The sequence below is a fragment of the Cannabis sativa genome, chromosome 8 (genome assembly GCF_029168945.1).
Source record: "Cannabis sativa cultivar Pink pepper isolate KNU-18-1 chromosome 8, ASM2916894v1, whole genome shotgun sequence".
Classification (NCBI taxonomy): Eukaryota; Viridiplantae; Streptophyta; class Magnoliopsida; order Rosales; family Cannabaceae; genus Cannabis; species Cannabis sativa.
In genome coordinates, this window is record NC_083608.1 from 20,811,170 (window position 1) to 20,833,786 (window position 22,617).

Here is a 22,617-nt window from a genome sequence, read left to right on the forward strand (position 1 = left end):
TAGTCTCTGTCGAGAAGCCTTGTCTAGCCAAGTGTTGGCTTTCTGCATGGCATACTTTTAGATCTTTGATCTTCTCTCTCTATATACGTCTCATCTTTTCTTCTTTTATATCTCTTATTTGTACCTGCCATTGATAAGTTTTGAGCTTTTTAATAAGCTTTTAGAAACTTTTTGATTCTCATGTTAGATTGTAATCTTTTTGGTATTTTGATTCACATGACCGTTTTAGAATGTATAATGTGTGACTTCTTGATCGAAAAGATTCAATTTTGGCTTTTATTGTGATTCTTGACTCTTTGAGTCATAAAAAACATGAGGCACATATTTGAGTTTTGTAAAAAAAAAACATACATTTAGATTCGAAACTAACCTTGGTCGGCCTTGGAGGTCTTGCTTGAGACCTACATGGTCCTATGACTTAATCATGGAAGTTGCCCAGTTTTAAGGTTTCACCCTATAAAGCTAGTCGGTTCATGCCTGGGTTTGGCGACCTTGGCTGGTTCTTGGGTGAGTCATGTGACCCTGGCCGACTCTCTCAAGGCTTAGGGACCCTGTCTGGCTTGGGCCTATGTTCCAAGCGAGTGGCCAGCTTTCTGTCCTCTTTTGACTTCGATAAGAATCCTCTCATGGCCCTGTAGGAATATACAACCTTAGTCACATACGTGATTTCCTTCGAAACAATATATGAAACTTAATGGTGAGTCTATTATAGTCGAATATTTAACTTAAGACTCAATATTTGTTCAAGTTGTTACACTTGAGACCTGTACTTCGCTGATACCCAGCCTTGTACAATGACATTGTCTGGCAAGTACCCTTGGATACGGGTTGCCTAGAGATTGTGATTTTTCTGTTTTCTGAAGGGATGTGTGTTAACCAATAAATTCTGTTATTGGTTATATGCGGAAGTTAGTTATCTGTCAGGGATTAGCTAGTTGGTTTTCTGTTATTTTCTGTTACTAATTCCTTTGTACTTCAGCATCTATAAATAAAGGAAAGGCTCCTTTAGTGAGTCAAGATTACATTGTCAATTTTCTCTGCTTCATTGTTTTGCTTTTGCTCTGTTCCTGGTGTTTACCACTTCTGGTTTTTACTATTCTACATGGTATCATATTATTGCCAATGGAGTCGTCTATACACACCTCCACCTTCGATCCTGCTGGTCTAAATGGCCGAAATTCTGCTGCGTCTCAAGGTTCTTACCCTACGGGTTGGAATCCATTTTCTAGTTCTCTTACCTCCTCCCTCACCCTCAAGCTCGATCGTCAAAACTTTCTAGCTTGGAAATCACAGGTGGTTCCTACTGTGATTGGTCATGAACTTGATGACATCTTGTTCAGCAATGTTTCCCCTCCATCGAATCTTGTTACTGGTGCTCCGAATCCAGCTTTTGCTTAATAGAAAAAGAGGGATCAATTACTACTTTCTTGGCTTCGTTCTTCTATGATAAAGGGGGTTCTTGCTTCTGTTGTAAATCACAATACATCGTTTGCTGTTTGGCGTGCGTTAGAGCAAAAGTTCCAATCTCAATCCGGTTAGATTTGTATATTTTTGTTTGTAAGCCTCGGTTTAATGTAACCAACACTAGTAGAAAAATAATTTCTAACTGACGTCCCTATTCAATACGGTCAGTTCCTAGCCGACATATATGATGTGAGAGTATGTATATATATATATCAATGGAATAAACGTTGATTTTCTAAACATATGCAGTTGGTTTAAATGTCGTGTTAGAACTGACCCTAATTTCCTTTACCATAGTAGTGCCCTCATCAATGGATTAGAAGTAGTAGTATGTTGGTAAGGAGAAGTTTATTGTTGGTGAAGGTAATAAGCTCTCCATTTCTTATCTTGGTAATGGAAGCCTACTTAATGAAACTTGACATCCCTTGTTATTGAATGAAATGTTGCTTGTTCATAAGATTACTAAGAATTTACTTATTGTTTTTAAACTTAACAGAATAACAATGTGCTAATAGCATTTTACTCTGACTATTGTGCTGTAAAGGAGAAGGATACAAGGAAAGTTCTTCTTCAAGGGATGTTTAAGAAAGGGCTCTATAAACTCAAAGCTCCACACACCAAGTTGGCCTTTCATTCTCACAATCAAACAAAGTCAGATAGATCTCCATTTGGTGTTACTGTGAAGTCCAAATCTCATGTAAATCAATCCAAAATTGATAGTTTTTCTATTTCAAAAGTTATGTTTGCCATACGAGATTAGGCCATTCAAATTTTCTTAATCGTGTTTTCATGTTAAATTGTTAAATAATGAAGCAAATTATCTACGTGATACTTACCAATATGGTAAATCATACCCATTGCCCTTAAATCTTCTACAAACAAAGCAGAACATATTTTAGATCTTGTGTATAGTGTCTTATGTATTGAAATTATTTTATTAAGATCTTATTTTATGGATTTTTTTTAAATAAAGTAAATAAATATGGAAAAAATGGTATAAGGCAACTAGTTATCCTAAACTCATATTTTCATACTTTTTAACATTTTCTTTTATTAGTTTTTCCCTAAAATAATTTTTTTGAAAAAGAAAATCATATTTTTGCAAACTTTACCCAAAAAAACATAAAAATGAAAATCAAAAGAAAAAGGTGTTATACGAAGCCCGGTCTAATTAGTCTATGTTGGGCTTTCAAATATTAGAAATGGGCCATGATGGTACGGTCCGAATTTTGAACCGGAACTAATGGGCCGGGCCGGACAGCTTATATTTACTGAAAACCCAATTGGCCTCGTCGTGGTCGTGTGATAGGGAATCAGACACAGTACACCAGTTGGCGACTGCGAGCGGGAGGAAGAATGGGGACGAGAGAGGTCTACGAGGAGAAGCTCAGAAGAGGAAATCTCCATCACGATCCCACCATTAATCCAGGTCTTGGTGCTCCTCGTTGCCCCCGATGTCTATCCACGCTGGTTCCTAGCCCTGTGAGAATCAAATTAATAGTTTTCTTTCTAATGCACTTGAATTCATCGATGAATTGCTATTTCAATGTGGAGGGTTTTGTTTATTGAATTTTCTGAATTTCGTTTGGGTATTGTTGTTATTGACCTGTTCAGGATAAAGGTGAGTGGGCCATTACTTCTGTTCTACACGATGCCACTGCTGTGGTGAGTCTCAATTTTTGTTTTTTCTAATTTATTTTTCAATTACTTGTTTGATTATAATTCGTTAGAGTAGGAACTTTCAATTTTTTCAAGGTAACATTTAATGGAGATTGTCTTTTTTTAGCGTGTTGAATTACAAGCTAGAACATGTACTTCGTTGGTCTTTAGTTCTTAGTCGTTACTGTGTTCATTAGTTCTAGGTGCTACTCTTAGGTAAGATGTTATTGATTTAAGATAGTTGTAAAATATTTCCGAAAATAGGACTAAAAATAATTGCAAATATGTAGAAAACAATTCCCAATTAAAAAGCTAGGTCACCTTGCAATCCACATAAAGTTCTTTAAATCCAGAATGAGTTTCATTCTGTGACAGGCTGCCAATATGTAGACAGTAACACTAATAAAGTCTAAAGATGGACCAACTTCAGTGATGTTGTTATTGGCTGTCAAACCTAAATAATTGCTGTAAATTGGGTCTCTTTGTGGAGTGAATCCCCATGTAAAAAGCTATGTTGACTGTATCAAGCGAGCACTAAATAGTTTATTGTATATTATTTGAAATAGGCTGGTTCAGGCATTGGCGGTATGCTTGGTGCAATCCATGGAATTAACACAGGTATTCTTAGTGTTCTTTAGTCTTCAAAAAGTATGTGTTTATTAGTAGAATTGCTAACTTGTCATGATTGCAGGGATTCCATACCTGCAGAATCGTGTGAAGGGACCAAAGTGGCTTCCTTTCTTAGTTGGGGTACCTTCAAGCTTTATCTCTTTGTCAATTTTTTATTTGAATTTGCGCTGCAATTTTTTTCCCTATAGTGTCTACTGTCTAGTCTATTATCTGGTTTTATTTAATTTTCTTGTTTGATGTTTAGCTACCTCCACTGCTAATGTTCTCGGGTGCAAGTGCTGCATTTGGAGGTATGCCCTTCTCTCTCTCTCTCTCTCTGCTGATTCACTGCTTTATATGGGTCTACACTAATATCAATAGTATATCATGTTGCTAGGTATTTTGTATTTATATGCGTTAAATATAGATTTGACATGTGTAGGGACATCTGACATATTTTATAGAGTAGTTATGTTGACTTCCATCTGACAAGGGTTGGTGTTCAACAGGCTTTTTTGCCTTGTAGAATCGATAATTTTCTTCCTTCATCAATGGCTTGATTTGCAATTATTTACTCTACCTCTCTAGGTGAAGCTGTGGCTGAACAAATGCCGCACATTATTATCATGTGCTCGAGTGTGTTCTTTTCCTTTTTTTTGGTTTCTATCTGATCTGTGAAAAAGCTTCGTAGATGTCCATATTGGTTGTGTGTAGGTTGTACACATTGATTTGCTTCACATAATTTTGCTGAGTAATATGTTTACTTGTAGGTTATGCTCTTCCTAGTTTTGCTCAACTCACTGTTACTTCCTACTATGCTGCCTCAAGTGCCTCACATTATGGGATTTCACTGCTTACACGATATGTTGAAGAGTTCCATACTTCTCGTGGTCAGCAAGAAAGTCGCTGATAATTTCTTGTACATGGACATATTATATAGGACCTACACTGCACTTTAACTTCCATTTTTGTAAGTAGTATTACATATGAGCAATATTTCAGACAATTCTAAATGGTTTTTTGTTTTGTTTTTTTAAATATATAAATTGAAATTAACTATTTAGATGACTGTTTGAATAGTCGGCGAAGTGAAAGGTCAATGACCATATTTATACTTTTTTTTGTCAAATGTTTTCATTGAAAAACAAAAAAAAAATGGGTAGATGTGAGTGTACCTTTTAATAGAGGGCCTCATGTCATCACTATTCACTGCTGTCATTTGAATAAGTTGTGCTTTAGTAATGGCACAATTTACTTGACAAGAAAAATAAAGGGGACAATAAATTAAAAAAAACAGAATATGAAATGGACAGTTCATGAAGACAAGCAAATGAGGTCAACTTCATTGGTGTTCACAATTTTTAAGCTTATATTAAATCACAAGTTATATTTAATAGCTCGTCAAGTAACTTAATGTATGTGTCTTTTTCTACTTTCTTGCTTTTCTCAAGTTCCTCTGATATATATGAGTATTCATCACCAAGCACTTGCAAATTTTGATTGAATATTTGATTTGATTACGTGGTAATATTATGTTAGATATATTGCTTAAAGAAAGTTGTCACGCCACCCAAAGTCACTCAGCTTTCACATACTTTATTCTCTCCCTCTTTTGTTATGAACATTGAAAGTTCCAACTTCATAGTAACACACAGTCCACATGAATCCATGCTCTGTTATTATTTTAGGGAAGGCCTGCAACTCAGCTAAAGTTGTTCAGTCATCTCTAGCATACTATTGTACTTTGCATGATTTGTCACTCAATTTCGAGTACAAGACAAGGCACTTGGAGATACAAACAATATAATAAAATAAATCACTTTGTAGAGTGTAGATATGTGAAACCTGATTTGTTTGTGGATTCAGATGAGTGACTATCTTTACTTGCTTTATGCTTTCTTAATTTCTCTCTCTTTTGCTCAGCAGTGGATGCAGAATTATGTATCTTTTGTTTTGCAGAATTAATGTTTAAATTTTATTTGATATACTCAACTGTTGTATAAACAAGTTATACAAGACAATGTTGAAACATATTGTTATAGGATATGAGAGAATTGTAAATGATTTATGTATAGGAGAGTAATAGAGACTACTGATGCATCTAAGTCATTAGTATAAAGTAGTACTAATAAGAAGTAATGAATAAGAGATTGATTGAGAGAGAGGATAGGCAGCCAAACAGAACCTACAGATCCGACCACATGGTCTATAACATCTGTTTAGCATTTATTACAAAATGCTAAGCTACTCCATACCATACCATACCAGGCCACCACTACGTACCACCTCCACTAGTCTTATATGGAAACAATAATAATAATATAACTATATAAAATGAAAAATCCAAAGTCACTCATTGTATTCTCTTATTTTTACTAAGTAACAGAAGTGTAATAATAATAATAATAATAATATATAATAGTAATATTATGGTGTGGGCCGATGTTTCATAAATTCCGCTGCCTCGTATTTCTCTTTGTGTTAATAAGCCATGTCTGTTGTCACAACTCACTACTGGGATGGATGAGAATGTGGTCCTCACCTCAACTCTCTCTCATGGGTTTTTTACTCTCTTTTTCTTCACTATCATTCCTTTTATCATATCTTCCTTCTCCTCCTCTTAGATTTTGCATTTACTTGTGGACCATCTTTATAGTTGGCTGACCTTAATTCACTCTTTCATACTAATAACGTCTATCAATGGGAGGAATGCATTGTTATTTTGCTTAATTAATGTTTAAAGTTAAAAATGTAATTTAATTAAATTGTCTGATCTTACTTTTTTTTTTTTTTGAAAAAATTGTCTCTTACTTTTAAACGTTCATGTAAGAATATATATATTATTGTGTAAATTTAACCTGAAACAAAAACAAACATATATGTATATATTTATAAAATTCGATATAAAAGCACCTCAGGGGGTCCAAGACATTATAAAACGATTAGTGTAAATCAATATATTATGCATCATATATTTAAGGCATTGCTATTGCTATTAAGCACTAGTAATCTTCATAAATACTTATTTTTTTTAAGTGATATTTAATAATAGTTATAAAATGTAATAATGTGAGACTGATCTATTATATATTGTACCAATATTAATAAGACATATTTGTACCGTGAGTTTCTAAACTATATAAATTTTGACAATTCTTAAACTTTATTGTTTGACAAATTAGTTCTCAAACTATATACGTTTTGACAAGTTTATCCTCAAATTTTATTTTTAATAAATTGGTCCACAAACTTTTATTTTATATATTAGCAACGTTAATTCCTCACTCTTAGATATTAATATTTTTATTAGTTTTTATTTATTTTGCTTACTTTAAATTTTTTTTTTTTGTGTTAAATTTAAATAATTTATTTTTTAAAAAATTTTAATAATAATTATATTAATATATTTATTTATCTATTTTTAATTTTTAAGTATTCATATAATATTTAATTATTTTACTAAAATATTTATTTTAAAATATGCTCTATTCATATATATTATTAATAAGAAAAAAAGACATAAACATTGGCCAACCCATATAAGAAATTTTAGTCCCCTCACATTTTTATATTTTAGAATTTATAATATATTTTATTATTGATTTATGAATATGTAGTATTATAATTTTTATTAATTTTTAATTGTATATATATTTATTAATTATTTAAATTTTATGTCAATGCTAGTAAAATTTCATTAGTTCGCTATTGAGTAGGTATAAGTTAAAAATATAATTTATAATATAATTTAAAGTTTATAAAAAATATTATTATTTTAATCACAAAATAATATATCACTAGATATAATTAAATAGATTTCTTATTAATTTCTTTTATAAATTTAAGAAATGATCATCCTCTAATCAGGAAAGTAATAAAAAACTTTTATTAACTTATATATAGTAGTTTTTTTTTCATTGTGCAACACGAATATTCGCTTGAAGTACAAAAGAATTATTTAATGGCAGAAATATTTCATGTGAGTGTTATTCATAAAAATATAAATTGTTAGTTCACATGTTTATATAGTTTTAATGTTCAAATTTAATTAAAAAAAATATAAAATAAATAAAATTATATATTTTTCTTCTTATTTCACTCGATTTGTTTTTTCTTCTTATTTTAGTATATTTAAAAAAAAAACATGTCTATATTTTTTTCTTTTTATTTTAACATATTTAAAAAAAAAATTATATTTTTTTAATTTAATAATGTATATTAATATAAAAATATTAAAAATTAATATAAAACTAAATAAATAAATAAAATACCAATGAGTGAGGACTTTATGTTTCAGAGAATATAAAACTTTTGGAACTAATTTACCAAAAATAAAATTTCAGGACTAACTTGCCAAAATTCAAATAGTTTGAAGACCAATTTGTCACAAAATAAAATTTAGTAACTAACTTGCCAAAACTTATATAATTTAAGAACTTAGGGTACAAATAAACCTATTAATAATAACAATGTTAGATGATAGTACCCTTGCGCAATTCGTTAGAATATTGCACTGTTCCTTCCGGAAATTTAATTTTATAAGTTCTACTTTTTACCTAAAATAATTGAATTGGAATAAAAATGGTCCTAACTCCTACGTTATGAAAGGTCCAAAAACATTAATTATACTCTTAAATTTAATTTTTGAAATTAATAATTCATTTTGACTAACATAAACAAATTTTTACCTGCCTTATATATATTTATATGAATATTATTACCTTCTATGGTAACATTATCATTACACAAATCACATTATAGTGTATAAGATCACCATACCATATTTTGTATTTATTATTCTAATAAATGTTTGCCTCGTTTTTATAACTCAAAGACATATTAGGTAGTGTTTTTTTTTTCACTGTTAATTAGTCCGGTATGTATAGAAATAATGTTTTCATTTATAATCTGATTTTGAATAATGTTATCTGGTTCATTAATTGTCCTTTTTTTCTTTTTAAATATTATTAGATAGGTACTTTTCGTCTATTTTTACATGGAGTCTAAGTTAACGACTTTTTTTTAATGTTCTATTCTGGTACAAAAAAAAGTATAAAAATAAATTAATATGTAAAGTTAGTTAAATGTTAGTTAATATCTCAAAAGGATGAAATTTTTCTTAGTATGCTAGCTGATTTTGATAAAGAAAACCATATTAAAAAAAAATAATTAAGAAAGAACTATTGTCTCACTAAAAATTAACTATGTAACATTTTTATTAATATCGGGTATATATATTAATTAGCTTTTTTGTTCTTAAGAACTATATAAGTAATGTATATATATGTGTGGTAATTTAATTGGATAATTTCTTAATTAGTTAATTATTCATGTATACATTGGTACACATAATATGCAGCATATTATCATGATTCTTGACAGAGAATATTATTGTAATAACCGGAGAAGGAACACTTGCATAAGCTTATATATATATATAAATATCAAAATAGTACTATATTGGCTCATCATATTATATATATGAGTGTTACATAGTTTGGAAATATTAATTATTTGTCGTATGTATATGTCTATATACATATTTATATTATGAAGCACGTACTATAGTACCTTCTGCAAAATAAAACTTCAATGAATGCAAGTTATTAAATTTCTTTACAGTAATTTAGATTTACAATAATTGATATAATCACTTCACGTTCGGTGACAAAATAAAGTTGGCCATATAAAGTTTTTTAATTGTTTTCTTTGAGATATATTTAGTTTTAGTTAATATTATATATATATATATATGCAGGTCAAAATGCTTTTATATATAGAAGATTAATTGAAAGCTATACAATTGTCTTGAGAATTTATCGATATAAGATGTTCATACATCTCCATTATTAGTAGAAATTGGAAATATTATATTAAATCTTACATATTTAAATTAAAATCAATAAATATGTAGGACCATTCTAATACTAATTACACTAATTAATATTGGCAATAATATATCATATTTATTATGAATTAATAAAAGTATATATTTATTTGGAGCTGATTAAGTGATCTAATTAATGATTGATTAACCTTAATATATTAATTAAGACAATATGCACTTTTAATTGAAGATTATATAAAGGCTAGAGAAAGCTCAAATCCCAAGAGCTCAGTAGGAAATTGAGTGATCACAAATTGGCATGCATATAGTACTATATATTATTATATAAGTAAGATTTTTTTGTAGTGAGTGTACGTTTTATTATGAATTGGGTAGTTTATTAAAGGGGTCTTTAATTATTAAGTAGCTTCCATTATCAAAGCTATTGACCAGTGAATTCAGTGCAGCCCGGCCCACAAGAGACTTATATATAATTATATATTTGATCATCATATATATGCAATAAATAGTAAAAGAGAGATCTATCAATACTTTACTCTTGAATTATTGCTGAAATTAAGTGATTAAAGATCCTACATCTACTACTGGTGTATATACTATTACAGTATTATTACACTATATATATATTGCTCTTACTGAAAATTTCTTCACCTAATTAAAAACCACATTAACCTACCTAACTTGGACCCTTGGATCTCTCTCTCCATAACAAGCATAAAAGCAATATTATGGTACAAAAAGACGGGAGAAAAAATAAAAATATGGCAGTGTCAGTCTAACTACCATGTTCATATGTTCCTTCAAGTCTCTTTAGAGGCCAAGAAGGACACATCCTTTTCCGAGGGGTCTTTACACACATATATATATAAATACATATATATATATATATATATTGCATAATGTTTGAAAAGCGTTGAAAATCGCTGGTACCATTTTTCTCTCCGAATAAAGAGTAAGATCAAGTGTGTTCATTCATAAACAAAAAACAGAAACCGGACAACTGATCAATGTATCAATGTATATATATATAAATACCAAACTGAAACTATCATTGTGTTCGTACACGTAGTGAATTTCTAGGGTTATATATAAAACCCTCATCGATATTAATTATTAATAAGTCTAGAGAAGTACGGACTGTGACACTACAAGTAGTCTACTACTTTAATATGTATTTTGTATATAGCCAAAATTCAGCTCCAGAAATCTATACACATGTTGGTTTTTCTTATCAATAGATTAGTTAATTAATTAATTTAAGTACTAAATAATTAAGTAACTCACCTAATATATCTACACCTTTATTAATTAATCAATCGAACATACTAGTGTACTTCTTCGAATTAAAGAAACACACAATTTCCCATTGACCTACAAACATATCTAGTCTGTACTATATACACACATCTTTGATTTTATGATCACACATATATATATACTGTAGATCATAACTACTTTCTCTGTGTGAAATTGCACTATAATTCGATCACTGTTCACTGATGAGTAATACATATAAGAGAAGAGAAGAAATACATATCATTAATATATAGTTTATGTTTACACATATAAATATATATTTAATTATATAAATACCTGCGAAAATGCCATGGAATCTCACCACTTTCTTTTCTGCCCGCTTTTAAGGGAGAGAGATCACTCATTCTCATCTCTGATCTAAACCATTAATCTCTCTAGCTGTTGGGTTTAAGAAAAATTTAAATTGACCGCATAAATATGTATGTCTGATGAACAAGTTGGACTACCCCATGTCACACACATATACATATATGTACATATATATACGTATGAGTGTATTATATATATAAATGGACAAAATGTTTGGAAACCCAACTGATAAATACTATATTCCTGATCACACGTGTCGAAATGACCCCATAACGGAACCAAGGGAATACTAGCAAGAGAATAATTACTATATTGTTTGTATATATGTAGTGGAGTTGAGATTGTGTAGTAGTCAGTTTCTTCAATTTTAGCAGCAACCACATCCATTAATTAATATTACAACTACTGAGATAGAGAGAAAAGAGAAGAGAAGAGGCTATGTAAAATTGGTTAATTAACATGTAAAACAATACATAATATAATGAATAGTTTTCTTTTTCGATCATTTACAAACTAATTATTAAATCGAACTAAACATAAGTTTTTTTTTTTTTTCTCCTAACAAAAAAGGAAAAAATCATGAACATAACATATAGAATTGCCTCATCATATGCTAAGCGTTAGCTCCGCCTAGATTGAAATCTTAAATATTTATCATCCCCTAAAAAAGATTAATTAATTAATTAATATTTATTTATTATCACAGATGAAGATCCAAACTCACATGCTCTTGTACACTAGACGATTTGGAGTCATGATAATTAACATACCGGCTCTGATGAGAACCAATAACATGACCACTACTACTTGACCCACCAACAACTAAACCCGACGACGACGTCGTTTTCATTTCTTCACCTGCGAATAACGGCATTACAGGCCCATGGATCGACCGGCTTATAGTCGGCCCACTTTGGACACCCGCCGGAATCCTCCACAAGCCCAATGGGCTCCCATTTATGGGGGTCGCCAACGGAGCCTGACCATACGAGCTGTGGCCACCATAATACCTAGAACCGCTATTTACGGTTGTTGTAGTAGAATTGGCGTTCCAAGAAGGATAAGCCGGAGCAGCGGCTGCTGAGTGGCCGAGGCGGTAGTTGATTAGTCCGTAGACGTGAGCATCAGTAAGGCCGCCGTGAACCATGGCGGACTGGAGGTGAGCTCGCTTGGCGTGTTGTCTTTCTCTCTTGTGCGCGTTTTGGTGGCCTCCAAGGGCTTGAGATGTTGGGAAGTTTCGACAGCAGTAATGGCACTCGAAACGGCGGCTACTCTCTCCCCCGTTGTTGTTGTTATCATTGTTGTTATGATTATCTTTGGATGAGTCGTCGCCGCATGAGTTTATAGTCTCTGCTGACTCCGACCCATCCATGGCGGTGGTGGCTTTGGAATCAGTACCTCCGCCGCCGCCACCGCCTCCAAATTCCTTCCCAAAGAGTCTAATTCCGCCCTTCTCTTTAAGTGGGGCGGCTACTGGACGTATGAAAGGTAGCTGAGAGAATGACTCCACGTTCATGAAATCATGAGTCTCTCTTTCGGACTTGTCCATGAAAATTATACAAAAATATATTAATGTAATATTTTATAAAAGAATGAAGATTGGTTTCTTTTTAGGGTTATTAAGAAGAAGTGAAAGAAAGAAAGAAAGAGAGAGTTTTAAGGTTTATGTGTGTGGTTTTTGTTTAGAGGATAGTTGAGTATGAATGAATTGAATGGGTTTGGGTAGTGAAAGAAAAGAAGGTTTTTTTGTGTGGGACCTATAAAAGAGAGGGGTGTTGTGTAGGGATGAGTGTGATCCGACGACAATTGGGGCTGACCCATCTGAGAGTAAAGCCTGACAACGCCAAGTTTGAGAGTGGCTTCCCTAGCTTCTCTAACTCAAAGTACTATCATCTATCTTAATTGCATCTTTGCTAATATCCTTTCACTTTTTTCTTTGTTTTTTCTAAATTGTTTCATAATCGAAAGTGATCTCTCCTATACATATATACTGTGTGAACTCAATGGGATCCCAGTTTTCATGTCTTATTCATTAATTCATTAGTTTTCAAAAATATATATGTATGTATATATAGTGTTAACATTAAATTCAAGAGAAACAAAGAATAATTTGTGGTTGAAAATTTATCGCTATTATATTAATTGAATTTCACATTTCAATATATATAGCTAGTACTATATTGTTCAAATTTAAAATATAATTATGTTAATAATAATATAAATATTGATAATATTTTGTTGGTCTCTATAAGACTTCACTGTATGTTCTTTAGTTTTGGTTTAATTTTTGATAGATTTAATCACAAATTTTGCTTTAATTAAAGATGTGATATGGCTACAACAATATAACATTTATATGCCTACTTCAAACCTAGCTACAAAATATATATTAGGCACAATGTTAAAGAGAATTTATTATTAGATAAAGAGTTGCGTTCCCCTTTGGCAAAAAAAAAAATATATATAAATATTATGCTTATATAGATTTTCATTTTTTTTTTTGTACAAAAGAGCTAACAAATTAGAAAATTTTACATATTTTTTTTTTAGAAATAAATACATAAAAAAAAAATACAAAATTACTCTGTCAATTGTATAGTAAGCAAAATTAAAAAAGATGTCGAATATAGATTGCTTCTTATCAAGGATAGGAATGGCTCCAAAGTGGGATTAGATTTACTTAAGCGGTTGATTGTAATTAAGTGAGGGTGAAGTCTCCTTGTGAGAACCTTGAGGGTGTATTCCTTGTGTTGGTATGATTAATGAAGCTTTCTTCTTCTTAATAAAAAAAAAAAAAAAATACAAAAACCAACTTTTATTACAAATATACTTCACAAAACTAGATAAACTTTTGTACCTTTTATAATGTTTTATTTACCAAAATACATTTTACACATATCATGCATGTATTGATGATGTCATTAATCTACAATGACACTCGGCTTTTTTTTTTTCCCTCTGTTTGCTATATTTTTTTTTTGGATTTTCTTTCTAGTTTTTATTTTGCTTTATTTCAGCACGATTAAAACAAAGATTTTTGCCCATAAATTGCTCCCCCACGATCTCCAATTGCCACTGAAGCTCCGTTCTACAATTTTATTGGCTATCACCCTTTGCACGTCTTCTCCATCTCCTTCTATGAAAAAATCTAGTGTTTCTAAACTTGCAGCAATGGGTATGAAATCGTTGGGCAAAAAAACAAAAATGAACGGGTTATTGTTAGGGGTACTATGCATAAATCGATCCAATCCAATAAGAACCGACCTATCCAATTACAACTGGCCGTCAAACATTTGATATCCAATAATGATTGGATCAGATTGGATGTTATTTTTAAATATCCAATTGGATCGGATCGGATGGTGGATGAGATGTCCAAAAATCCAATACATCCAACATCCAATTGAACTAATTAGTATTTTTATTTAGTTTGAATGAGTAATTAGATTTTATATTGTTATACCTAAAATCTATATGTATATATGAAATTTAACATTAAAATTTTAATTTTTTTTCTTGGATTGGATGGATCCAGTCCAATCCGATACATACTGGATCTAAAATATTGGATGAATCCTATCCGATTTAAAAAATACTAGTCTAAAATATTAGATAAACCTAAAATATTAGATAATAAATATGTAATAACCAAAATATTTGATTATTATTTTCTATTACGTTAGTCTAGATGACTCGATGTGGAAATAGTGGTTAAATAAAATATGTTATTAACTTATTAAAAAAAAAATAGTATTCTTTAAAATTTGTAAGAGTAATTATGTCATTTTTCTAATTTAGACTTATCTAATTGATTATGGGCTTAAAGATTTAGTCCATGTTTAGACTTATAAAGCTAGGATGTGATATATTATTATTGTTACTATTATTATTATTATAAAGTTGCTAGAATTGTTTATGATGTACCATTCTTGATATAATAAATATGTAATAGTACGTAATAATATCTATAGAATTTATATGAGAGATAAGTCTTATTAGTGATAGTAATAATAGGTGGCAAGGCTTTGACTTAGTCTTGGTCATTATGAGAGACATGTATATAGTTTTAGTTGAGAGATAATGGAGCTAAAATTTTGCTAATTAAGTTTTAGTCTTTGCATGAAATGTGTATCTCAAATTCAAAATTTATCATTAGCTAGAATATATAATTGTTCACGTGGGGCCATGGAAGTTGAGAATCACTCACATATATTATGCACTTAACACAATTCAAAACCTAAGCTAACTAGTCTACACGTGGGAGCCAAGGAGAATGGAGTGGAGGAGGTTGATAATGAATTCAAATTTGAAAGCATTCTATATACCCGACTAATATGAGATTGATTCACTTGACCGAGTGTGGTGGGAAGTTAGGAGGTTTAGTTATTTATTAATTCATTTTAAATCTTAACTTAGGTTAGCTAGAGACCTATATATAGAGCTTTGGGTATTCATTCTTCACTCATTACTTAAGCTATCACCTATCAAAGATTACCCTCTCTTTCTCATCTCTTGCTACTACTCCCTATTTCGTCTTTTATGCCATAATATTCATTGCTTATTACCTCACCCACCATCAATACCATCATCCTTCATCATTTTCTTTATCATCATTTTTACAACTTCCTTTTTATCATTTCACCATCCTCTCAAACACTATTCCCAACCAATTATCTCATCTCCATCATTCTTGTCATACTCACACATCACCACCACCATTATTTTCCTACCAGATTTCCTTTTTAATCTAAGGTATCATTCTATAATTTTAGATCTGTAGATTCAATGTTAAGGTCTCGTATATATATATATATATTTATATATACCTTTGTAATATGTTCTAATTAATAAATATGGAATTTAGGTTTTTCATAAGATAATTTTTGGTTCTCAAGGATCACTTTTGCAATCAAGCTAGGATCTCCACATTCGAGGTAAGGAAATTAAGTAGAAAAACATAAGTTTTCTGTATGTAATAACATTCATAGGAAGAGTGGGAATAGTAAAAGGGAAGTTAACTAAGGTCTTCTGCCTGACTCTTTATTGTTTGTTATTTATTGTACTGTATAATATATAATTAAATAATATGTTTATAAGATTCATGTTATTTATGTATGTTTACAGTATTAGAGCATGGCCATTGCTAAGGTATATATTTAAATAATATGTTTATAAGATTCATGTTATTTAAGTATGTATGTGAATAGTGTGTTTATAAGATTCACATTATTTAATTATGATTTTATGTTATTTAAATAATGTATAGTAGTTTGCCATTATTTAAATTAGATAGATTATAGTTTATGTGACATGGTTTGACCGAGAAGATAATGGTTAAATACTTGACTGTTGGGTCTATATGGTAGATAGGGGGCCATTTAGTAGTGGGTACGATTTTACTGAACCCAGCCCTCCGCCATTTAGTCCAATAGCTCGAGTTTATTTGCCAAAATTGGACTCGGGCGTAATCATTATTATGTGATTTAGCCTAGAACCTAGTTATTAGTGACTAGTTATATGATTAAGTTTATGTTTTGCTATCTTCCTAAATATTTGCATGTGCATTTTAATTAAGTTTTGTTTTTATTTATGTGACTACCTGACACACATTTCCTTACTGAGTTTAGTAGCTCACCCTTATCAAATTACCATGTGCAGACCAAGGTAACTGAAAGTTTAGAAAGCCGGTGGCGAGTGGAACTTTGGATGCTTGTGTGTGTGAACTCGCTGAGGGCCATATAACTGCGGGCGGTCTAGGGCGCTCTATTTATTTATTTACGTTATTAAACTTATGTCGCAATTATTTTAGTTATTAATTATTATGTCTTTTGTACGAAAACTGGCCAGTTGTGAACATTTTCAAGTATTAAATAAAAATGCGACATTATAATTTTCCGCATTTAACGCTTGTAAATAAAATTAGTATTTTTATAAAAGTACGGGCGTTACAGTTTGGTATCAGAGCCACAGTTATATCGGTCCCGAACGTTCTCACGAGTTACACACATCAGCCAAAAAGTTTCCGCTTGCCACCAAGTAAGTCCATTATATATGCTTGCATTTTATGTGTATTTTTTTTTTGTAATTTCTAAACTGGCATTTTACTTAAAAAAAAAAAAAAAAAAAACCTTAGTACCAATATCCAAGTTTAGGTACTACCCATATGAAATATTTTTTTAATACATATAAATATATTTCAAGTTAGTTTAAAATAAAATTTTTGGGTGAAATTTTAGAACTTGATGTTAGATAGCACCATATGACTCTTGGAAAAAAAAAAAATCATAGAAATTTTTCTTTATGTAACCATATAAAAAAAAATGTGTGTCTTATTATTTTATGTGATTATTTATTTTATCTTTGAATAAATAGAAATTATTTGTGAACTAGTTATGTAAGTATGGGCATTTTTGAAAATAGTGATATCTTATTTAAGTTTATCTTCTTTTAGAGATTCTTAGAAACAAACAAGGAACATTAGGAAATGATGTCTCCAAGAAGATCAGTTCGAATCAACGGTAATAGAAACATCCACGTGGATGCAACTCCAGCACCCGCAAGGGGCGGAGGCCGAGGTGATGGTCGACGCGGAGGCCGACGTGGAGGCCAAAGCGGTAGGGGAGGTAGACAAGGAGCATCGGTAGCACCGGTAGATGAAGTAGCACTCGAACAACAACAAGCACCTCCCAATGCTCAAGCTGAGATACTCCGAGAAAACGCTCGTATACGTGAGGAGCTAACTCAAGAAATTGCAAGGCTACGAGCTCAGAATGAGGAGTTACGCCGGAATCAAAATCCACCTGTTAGACACCTAGCTCTTCAACCAGCTGCAGTGAATCCAGAACCAATACAACGTTTTGAACCTGTGTACGAGCGATTCAGGAAACAACAACCACCAATATTCAATGGGAGCTCGGACTCACTTGAAGCTGAGGAATGGTTGCGCTCAGTGGAGTCCATATTGGAATATATGGACCTCAATGATAGGGAAAGAGTATCCTGTGCTGCCAGCCTACTTAAAAAGGATGCACGGATCTGGTGGGAAGTAGTAAGACAGAGTCGCAACATAGCAACTATGACCTGGTTGGACTTTGTTGATGTGTTCAACAGGAAGTACTACAGTGCCGCCATACTGGCTGCAAAAGAAGATGAGTTTATGAATCTGAGGCAGAACAATCTCACTGTCACGGAGTATGCTAGGCAATTCGACCGTCTGGCAAAGTTTGCACAAGAGATCGTACCAACCGAGGCCCTTCGGGTCAAAAGGTTCTTGAAGGGGATGAACCCCATGATAAAAAAAGATGTGAAAATCATGGTGGGGACCAACACAGTTTATGCTGAGGTGTTAGAAAAAGCTCTCGAAGCTGAGTTGCTCGAAAATGATATAAAGAAGGAGAATGCTGCTAAGTGGGAAGCCCGAAGAAACAATGGAGGAAATCAAGAGAATAAGAGAAAACACGAGGGAAATCACGGTAATGATCGTGATAAAAAGGGGAAAGCAGTGGTTCAAAATAACAACAATGGGGTGAAAAGGTCCTATGTAGAATTCCCAATTTGCCCCACATGCAATAGAAAACATCTTGGGGAGTGTAAGATGAAGTCAGGGGTGTGCTACAATTGCGGGCAGCCAGGCCATCTGAAGAAAAATTGCCCAAAGGGACAAAAGAAGGAGAACCAAGCCGCTCCTGCTCGAGTGTTTGCTCTCACCAGAGGAGAAGCGGCCACAAGCAACACTGTTGTCTCAGGTCAGGTTTCTATTTACGGATTGCCATGTAATGTTCTCTTTGATTCTGGAGCTACTCATTCTTATATAGCTACTAGGTTGATTGATAGTATAGATAAGCCATGTGACCTACTTAGATGTGGTATTGTGACGGAATTACCCTCGGGAGAAACCATGCTATCAACAAGAAGAATGCGAGATGTACCTATCATAATCGAAAGCAAAGAACTCATGGGCGACCTAATAGAGCTGGGAATAAAGGAATATGATGTTATACTTGGGATGGATTGGCTATCTAGTCACGGTGCGACAATCAATTGCCGAAAGAAACTGATCGTTTTTGAGACAAAGACTGGGGATCGGTTTATATTCAAGGGCGACAAGCTGGCCCTTAGGACTCCAGTAATCTCTTCCCTAAAAGCTAGTCAGCTAATGAAGGCGGGGTGTCTGGCATTCTTGGTCAATGTAGTGGATCGAGCAATAGAGACGCAACTAAATGTGGAGAATGTGCACATAGTCTGTGAATTTCCAGAGGTCTTTCCAGAAGATCTACCGGGACTACCTCCAGATAGAGAGGTGGAGTTCGTCATTGAATTAGCCCCTGGGACTAATCCAATTTCAAAGGCTCCATACAGAATGGCACCTAATGAGTTAAAAGAGCTTAAAATGCAACTACAGGAGCTCTTAGACAAAGGGTTCATTAGACCGAGTTACTCACCTTGGGGTGTACCGGTACTCTTCGTCAAGAAGAAAGATGGAAGTATGAGGATGTGCGTGGACTACCGTGAGCTCAACAAGGTGACCATCAAGAATAAGTACCCTCTGCCAAGGATTGACGATCTCTTTGATCAATTACAAGGCTCAGCTGTGTTCTCAAAGATAGATTTAAGATCTGGGTATCACCAGCTGAAGGTCCGGAAGGAAGATATACCCAAGACAGCATTCAGAACACGGTATGGACACTATGAGTTCTTAGTAATGTCTTTCGGACTAACTAACGCCCCAGCAGCCTTCATGGATATGATGAATAGGGTATTCAAGGAGTACCTAGATAAGTTTGTTGTTGTATTCATTGATGACATTCTTATCTACTCCAAAACTGTGGAGGAACATGAGGAACACCTGAGGATGACTCTAAGCCGACTTAAGGAGAACCAACTATATGCCAAATTCAAGAAATGTGAATTCTGGTTAGAGAAGGTGGCATTCCTAGGCCATATAGTTTCCAAAGAAGGAGTCGAGGTGGATCCTACAAAGATCGAAGCGGTCAAGAGCTGGCCAACACCTAAGACTGCAAGTGAAGTAAGAAGCTTCTTGGGTCTAGCTGGTTATTATAGACGCTTCGTTGAAGGATTTTCTAAGATCGCAACTCCTCTAACCAACTTGACTCGAAAGACGCAAAAGTTTGTTTGGTCAGAAAAGTGTGAGGGTAGCTTCCAAACACTTAAGGATAAACTAATAACAGCCCCTGTATTATGTGTTCCCAATAACAAGGATAAGTTTGTGGTGTACTGCGATGCATCAAAACAAGGGCTGGGATGCGTGCTGATGCAAAATGACAAAGTAGTAGCGTATGCCTCAAGACAACTTAAGGAGTATGAACAGAGGTACCCAACACACGATCTGGAGTTGGCAGCAGTAGTTTTTGCGCTAAAAATATGGAGGCACTATCTCTACGGGGAGAAATGTGAAATTTATACCGACCACAAGAGCTTGAAGTACTTCTTTACGCAAAAGGAACTCAACATGAGGCAGAGGCGATGGCTAGAGCTTGTTAAGGACTATGATTGTGAAATCCACTACCATCCAGGGAAGGCCAACGTAGTAGCAGACGCGCTAAGTAGACGCAGTTATGCCAGCTTGGCAATACTGGCACAAATGGAAATGCCACTACAACAAGAACTCCAAAGAAGTGGTATAGAGATCATTACACAAAAGCTAGCTAACCTAATTATTGTCTCGACGCTGCTACAAGAACTTAAAGATGCACAGATTTTTGATGAGTTCTTACAGAAGAAGAGAGCAGGCTTGCCAGAGAAGGAGGCAAAGGACTTCTCTGAAGGTACAGACAGCATGCTGAGGTATAAGGGAAGAGTGTGTGTAGCCAATGACGTAGAGCTTAAGAGAAAGATCATGATGGAAGCACACACTACACCCTACTCAATGCATCCAGGGTCAACCAAAATGTACAATGACTTAAAAACTTTGTATTGGTGGCCAGGGATGAAGAAGGATGTAGCTGAATTTGTAGCTAGATGCCTCACATGTCAACAAGTTAAGGCTGAACATCAGAGACCAGCAGGGATGTTGCAACCCCTGGAAATCCCTAAATGGAAGTGGGAAGATATAGCCATGGATTTTGTGACAGGACTACCCCGAACAACCAAGCAACACGACTCAATTTGGGTAATTATAGATAGACTCACAAAGTCAGCACACTTTGTTCCAGTAAAGTCTACTTACAACGCAGAGCAGTACGCTGACTTGTACGTACAGGAAATATTGAGGTTGCATGGAGTTCCAAAGACGATAGTCTCTGATAGAGGTTCAGTATTCACGTCCAAATTCTGGGAGAGTCTACATAAGGCAATGGGGACGCGATTGGAATTAAGTACAGCATTTCATCCCCAAACAGATGGACAATCTGAACGCACCATCCAAATACTCGAGGATATGCTTCGAGCGTGTGTGCTAGACTTCACTGGCTCGTGGAGCAAGTATTTACCCCTAATAGAGTTCTCCTATAATAATAGTTATCAAGCCACAATCGGAATGGCACCATATGAGATGTTGTATGGACGAAAATGCAGGTCACCGCTTCACTGGGATGAAGTTGGAGAAAGACGCTACTTAGGTCCAGAAGCAGTTAGAGAAGCTTCAGAAGCAGTTGAAAAGATACGACAAAGGATGCTCACCGCCCAAAGTAGACAGAAAAGTTATGCAGATTTGAAAAGACGGGAGGTTGAGTTTTCTACAGGGGACTTAGTGTTCTTGAAGGTATCACCTATGAAGGGGATTATGCGTTTCGGAAAAAGGGGAAAGTTAAGCCCAAGATTTATAGGTCCTTTTGAGATACTGGACAGAGTTGGTCAGGTAGCTTACCGTTTGGCCCTACCGCCAACATTAGCAGAAACACATAATGTTTTCCACATTTCCATGTTACGTAAGTATGTACCTGATCCGACACATGTGCTTAAATACGAGAACTTGAACTTGCAGCAGGACATGAGTTATATGGCACGCCCTGTGCGCGTGATAGAAAAAGGAACAAAAGTCTTACGGAATAAGACTATACCCTTAGTTAAAATCATGTGGAGTGATAGTTCTGATAGAGAAGCGACATGGGAGTTGGAGAAGGACACGCGGAATCAGTACCCCGAGTTATTCTCAAGTAAGTAAATTTCGAGGACGAAATTCCTTTAAGGAGGGTAGATTGTAATAACCAAAATATTAAGTTATTATTTTCTATTACGTTAGTCTAGATGACTCGATGTGGAAATAGTGGTTAAATAAAATATGTTATTAACTCATTAAAAAAAATAGTATTCTTTAAAATTTGTAAGAGTAATTATGTCATTTTTCTAATTTAGACTTATCTAATTGATTATGGGCTTAAAGATTTAGTCCATGTTTAGACTTATAAAGCTAGGATGTGATATATTATTATTGTTACTATTATTATTATTAT

The 22,617-nt window shown here is 33.4% G+C and overlaps 2 protein-coding genes across 2 annotated transcripts; one reads left to right on the forward strand and one right to left on the reverse strand.

Moving 5' to 3' along the window:
- Positions 1-2,745: 2,745 nt before the first annotated feature.
- LOC115699232 (uncharacterized) lies at positions 2,746-4,801 on the forward strand. The gene is made up of 6 exons (XM_030626530.2): positions 2,746-2,946; positions 3,079-3,129; positions 3,690-3,741; positions 3,815-3,873; positions 3,998-4,043; positions 4,503-4,801. Exons 1-6 carry the CDS (start codon positions 2,821-2,823, stop codon positions 4,640-4,642), a joined length of 474 nt encoding a protein of 157 aa, XP_030482390.1. The 5' UTR covers positions 2,746-2,820; the 3' UTR covers positions 4,643-4,801.
- Positions 4,802-11,640: 6,839 nt separating this feature from the next.
- Positions 11,641-13,161, reverse strand: LOC115699224 (zinc finger protein 8). Its single transcript, XM_030626520.2, has one exon. The coding sequence runs from the start codon at positions 12,753-12,755 to the stop codon at positions 11,907-11,909; it is 849 nt and encodes a 282-aa protein (XP_030482380.2). The 5' UTR covers positions 12,756-13,161; the 3' UTR covers positions 11,641-11,906.
- Positions 13,162-22,617: the final 9,456 nt, after the last annotated feature.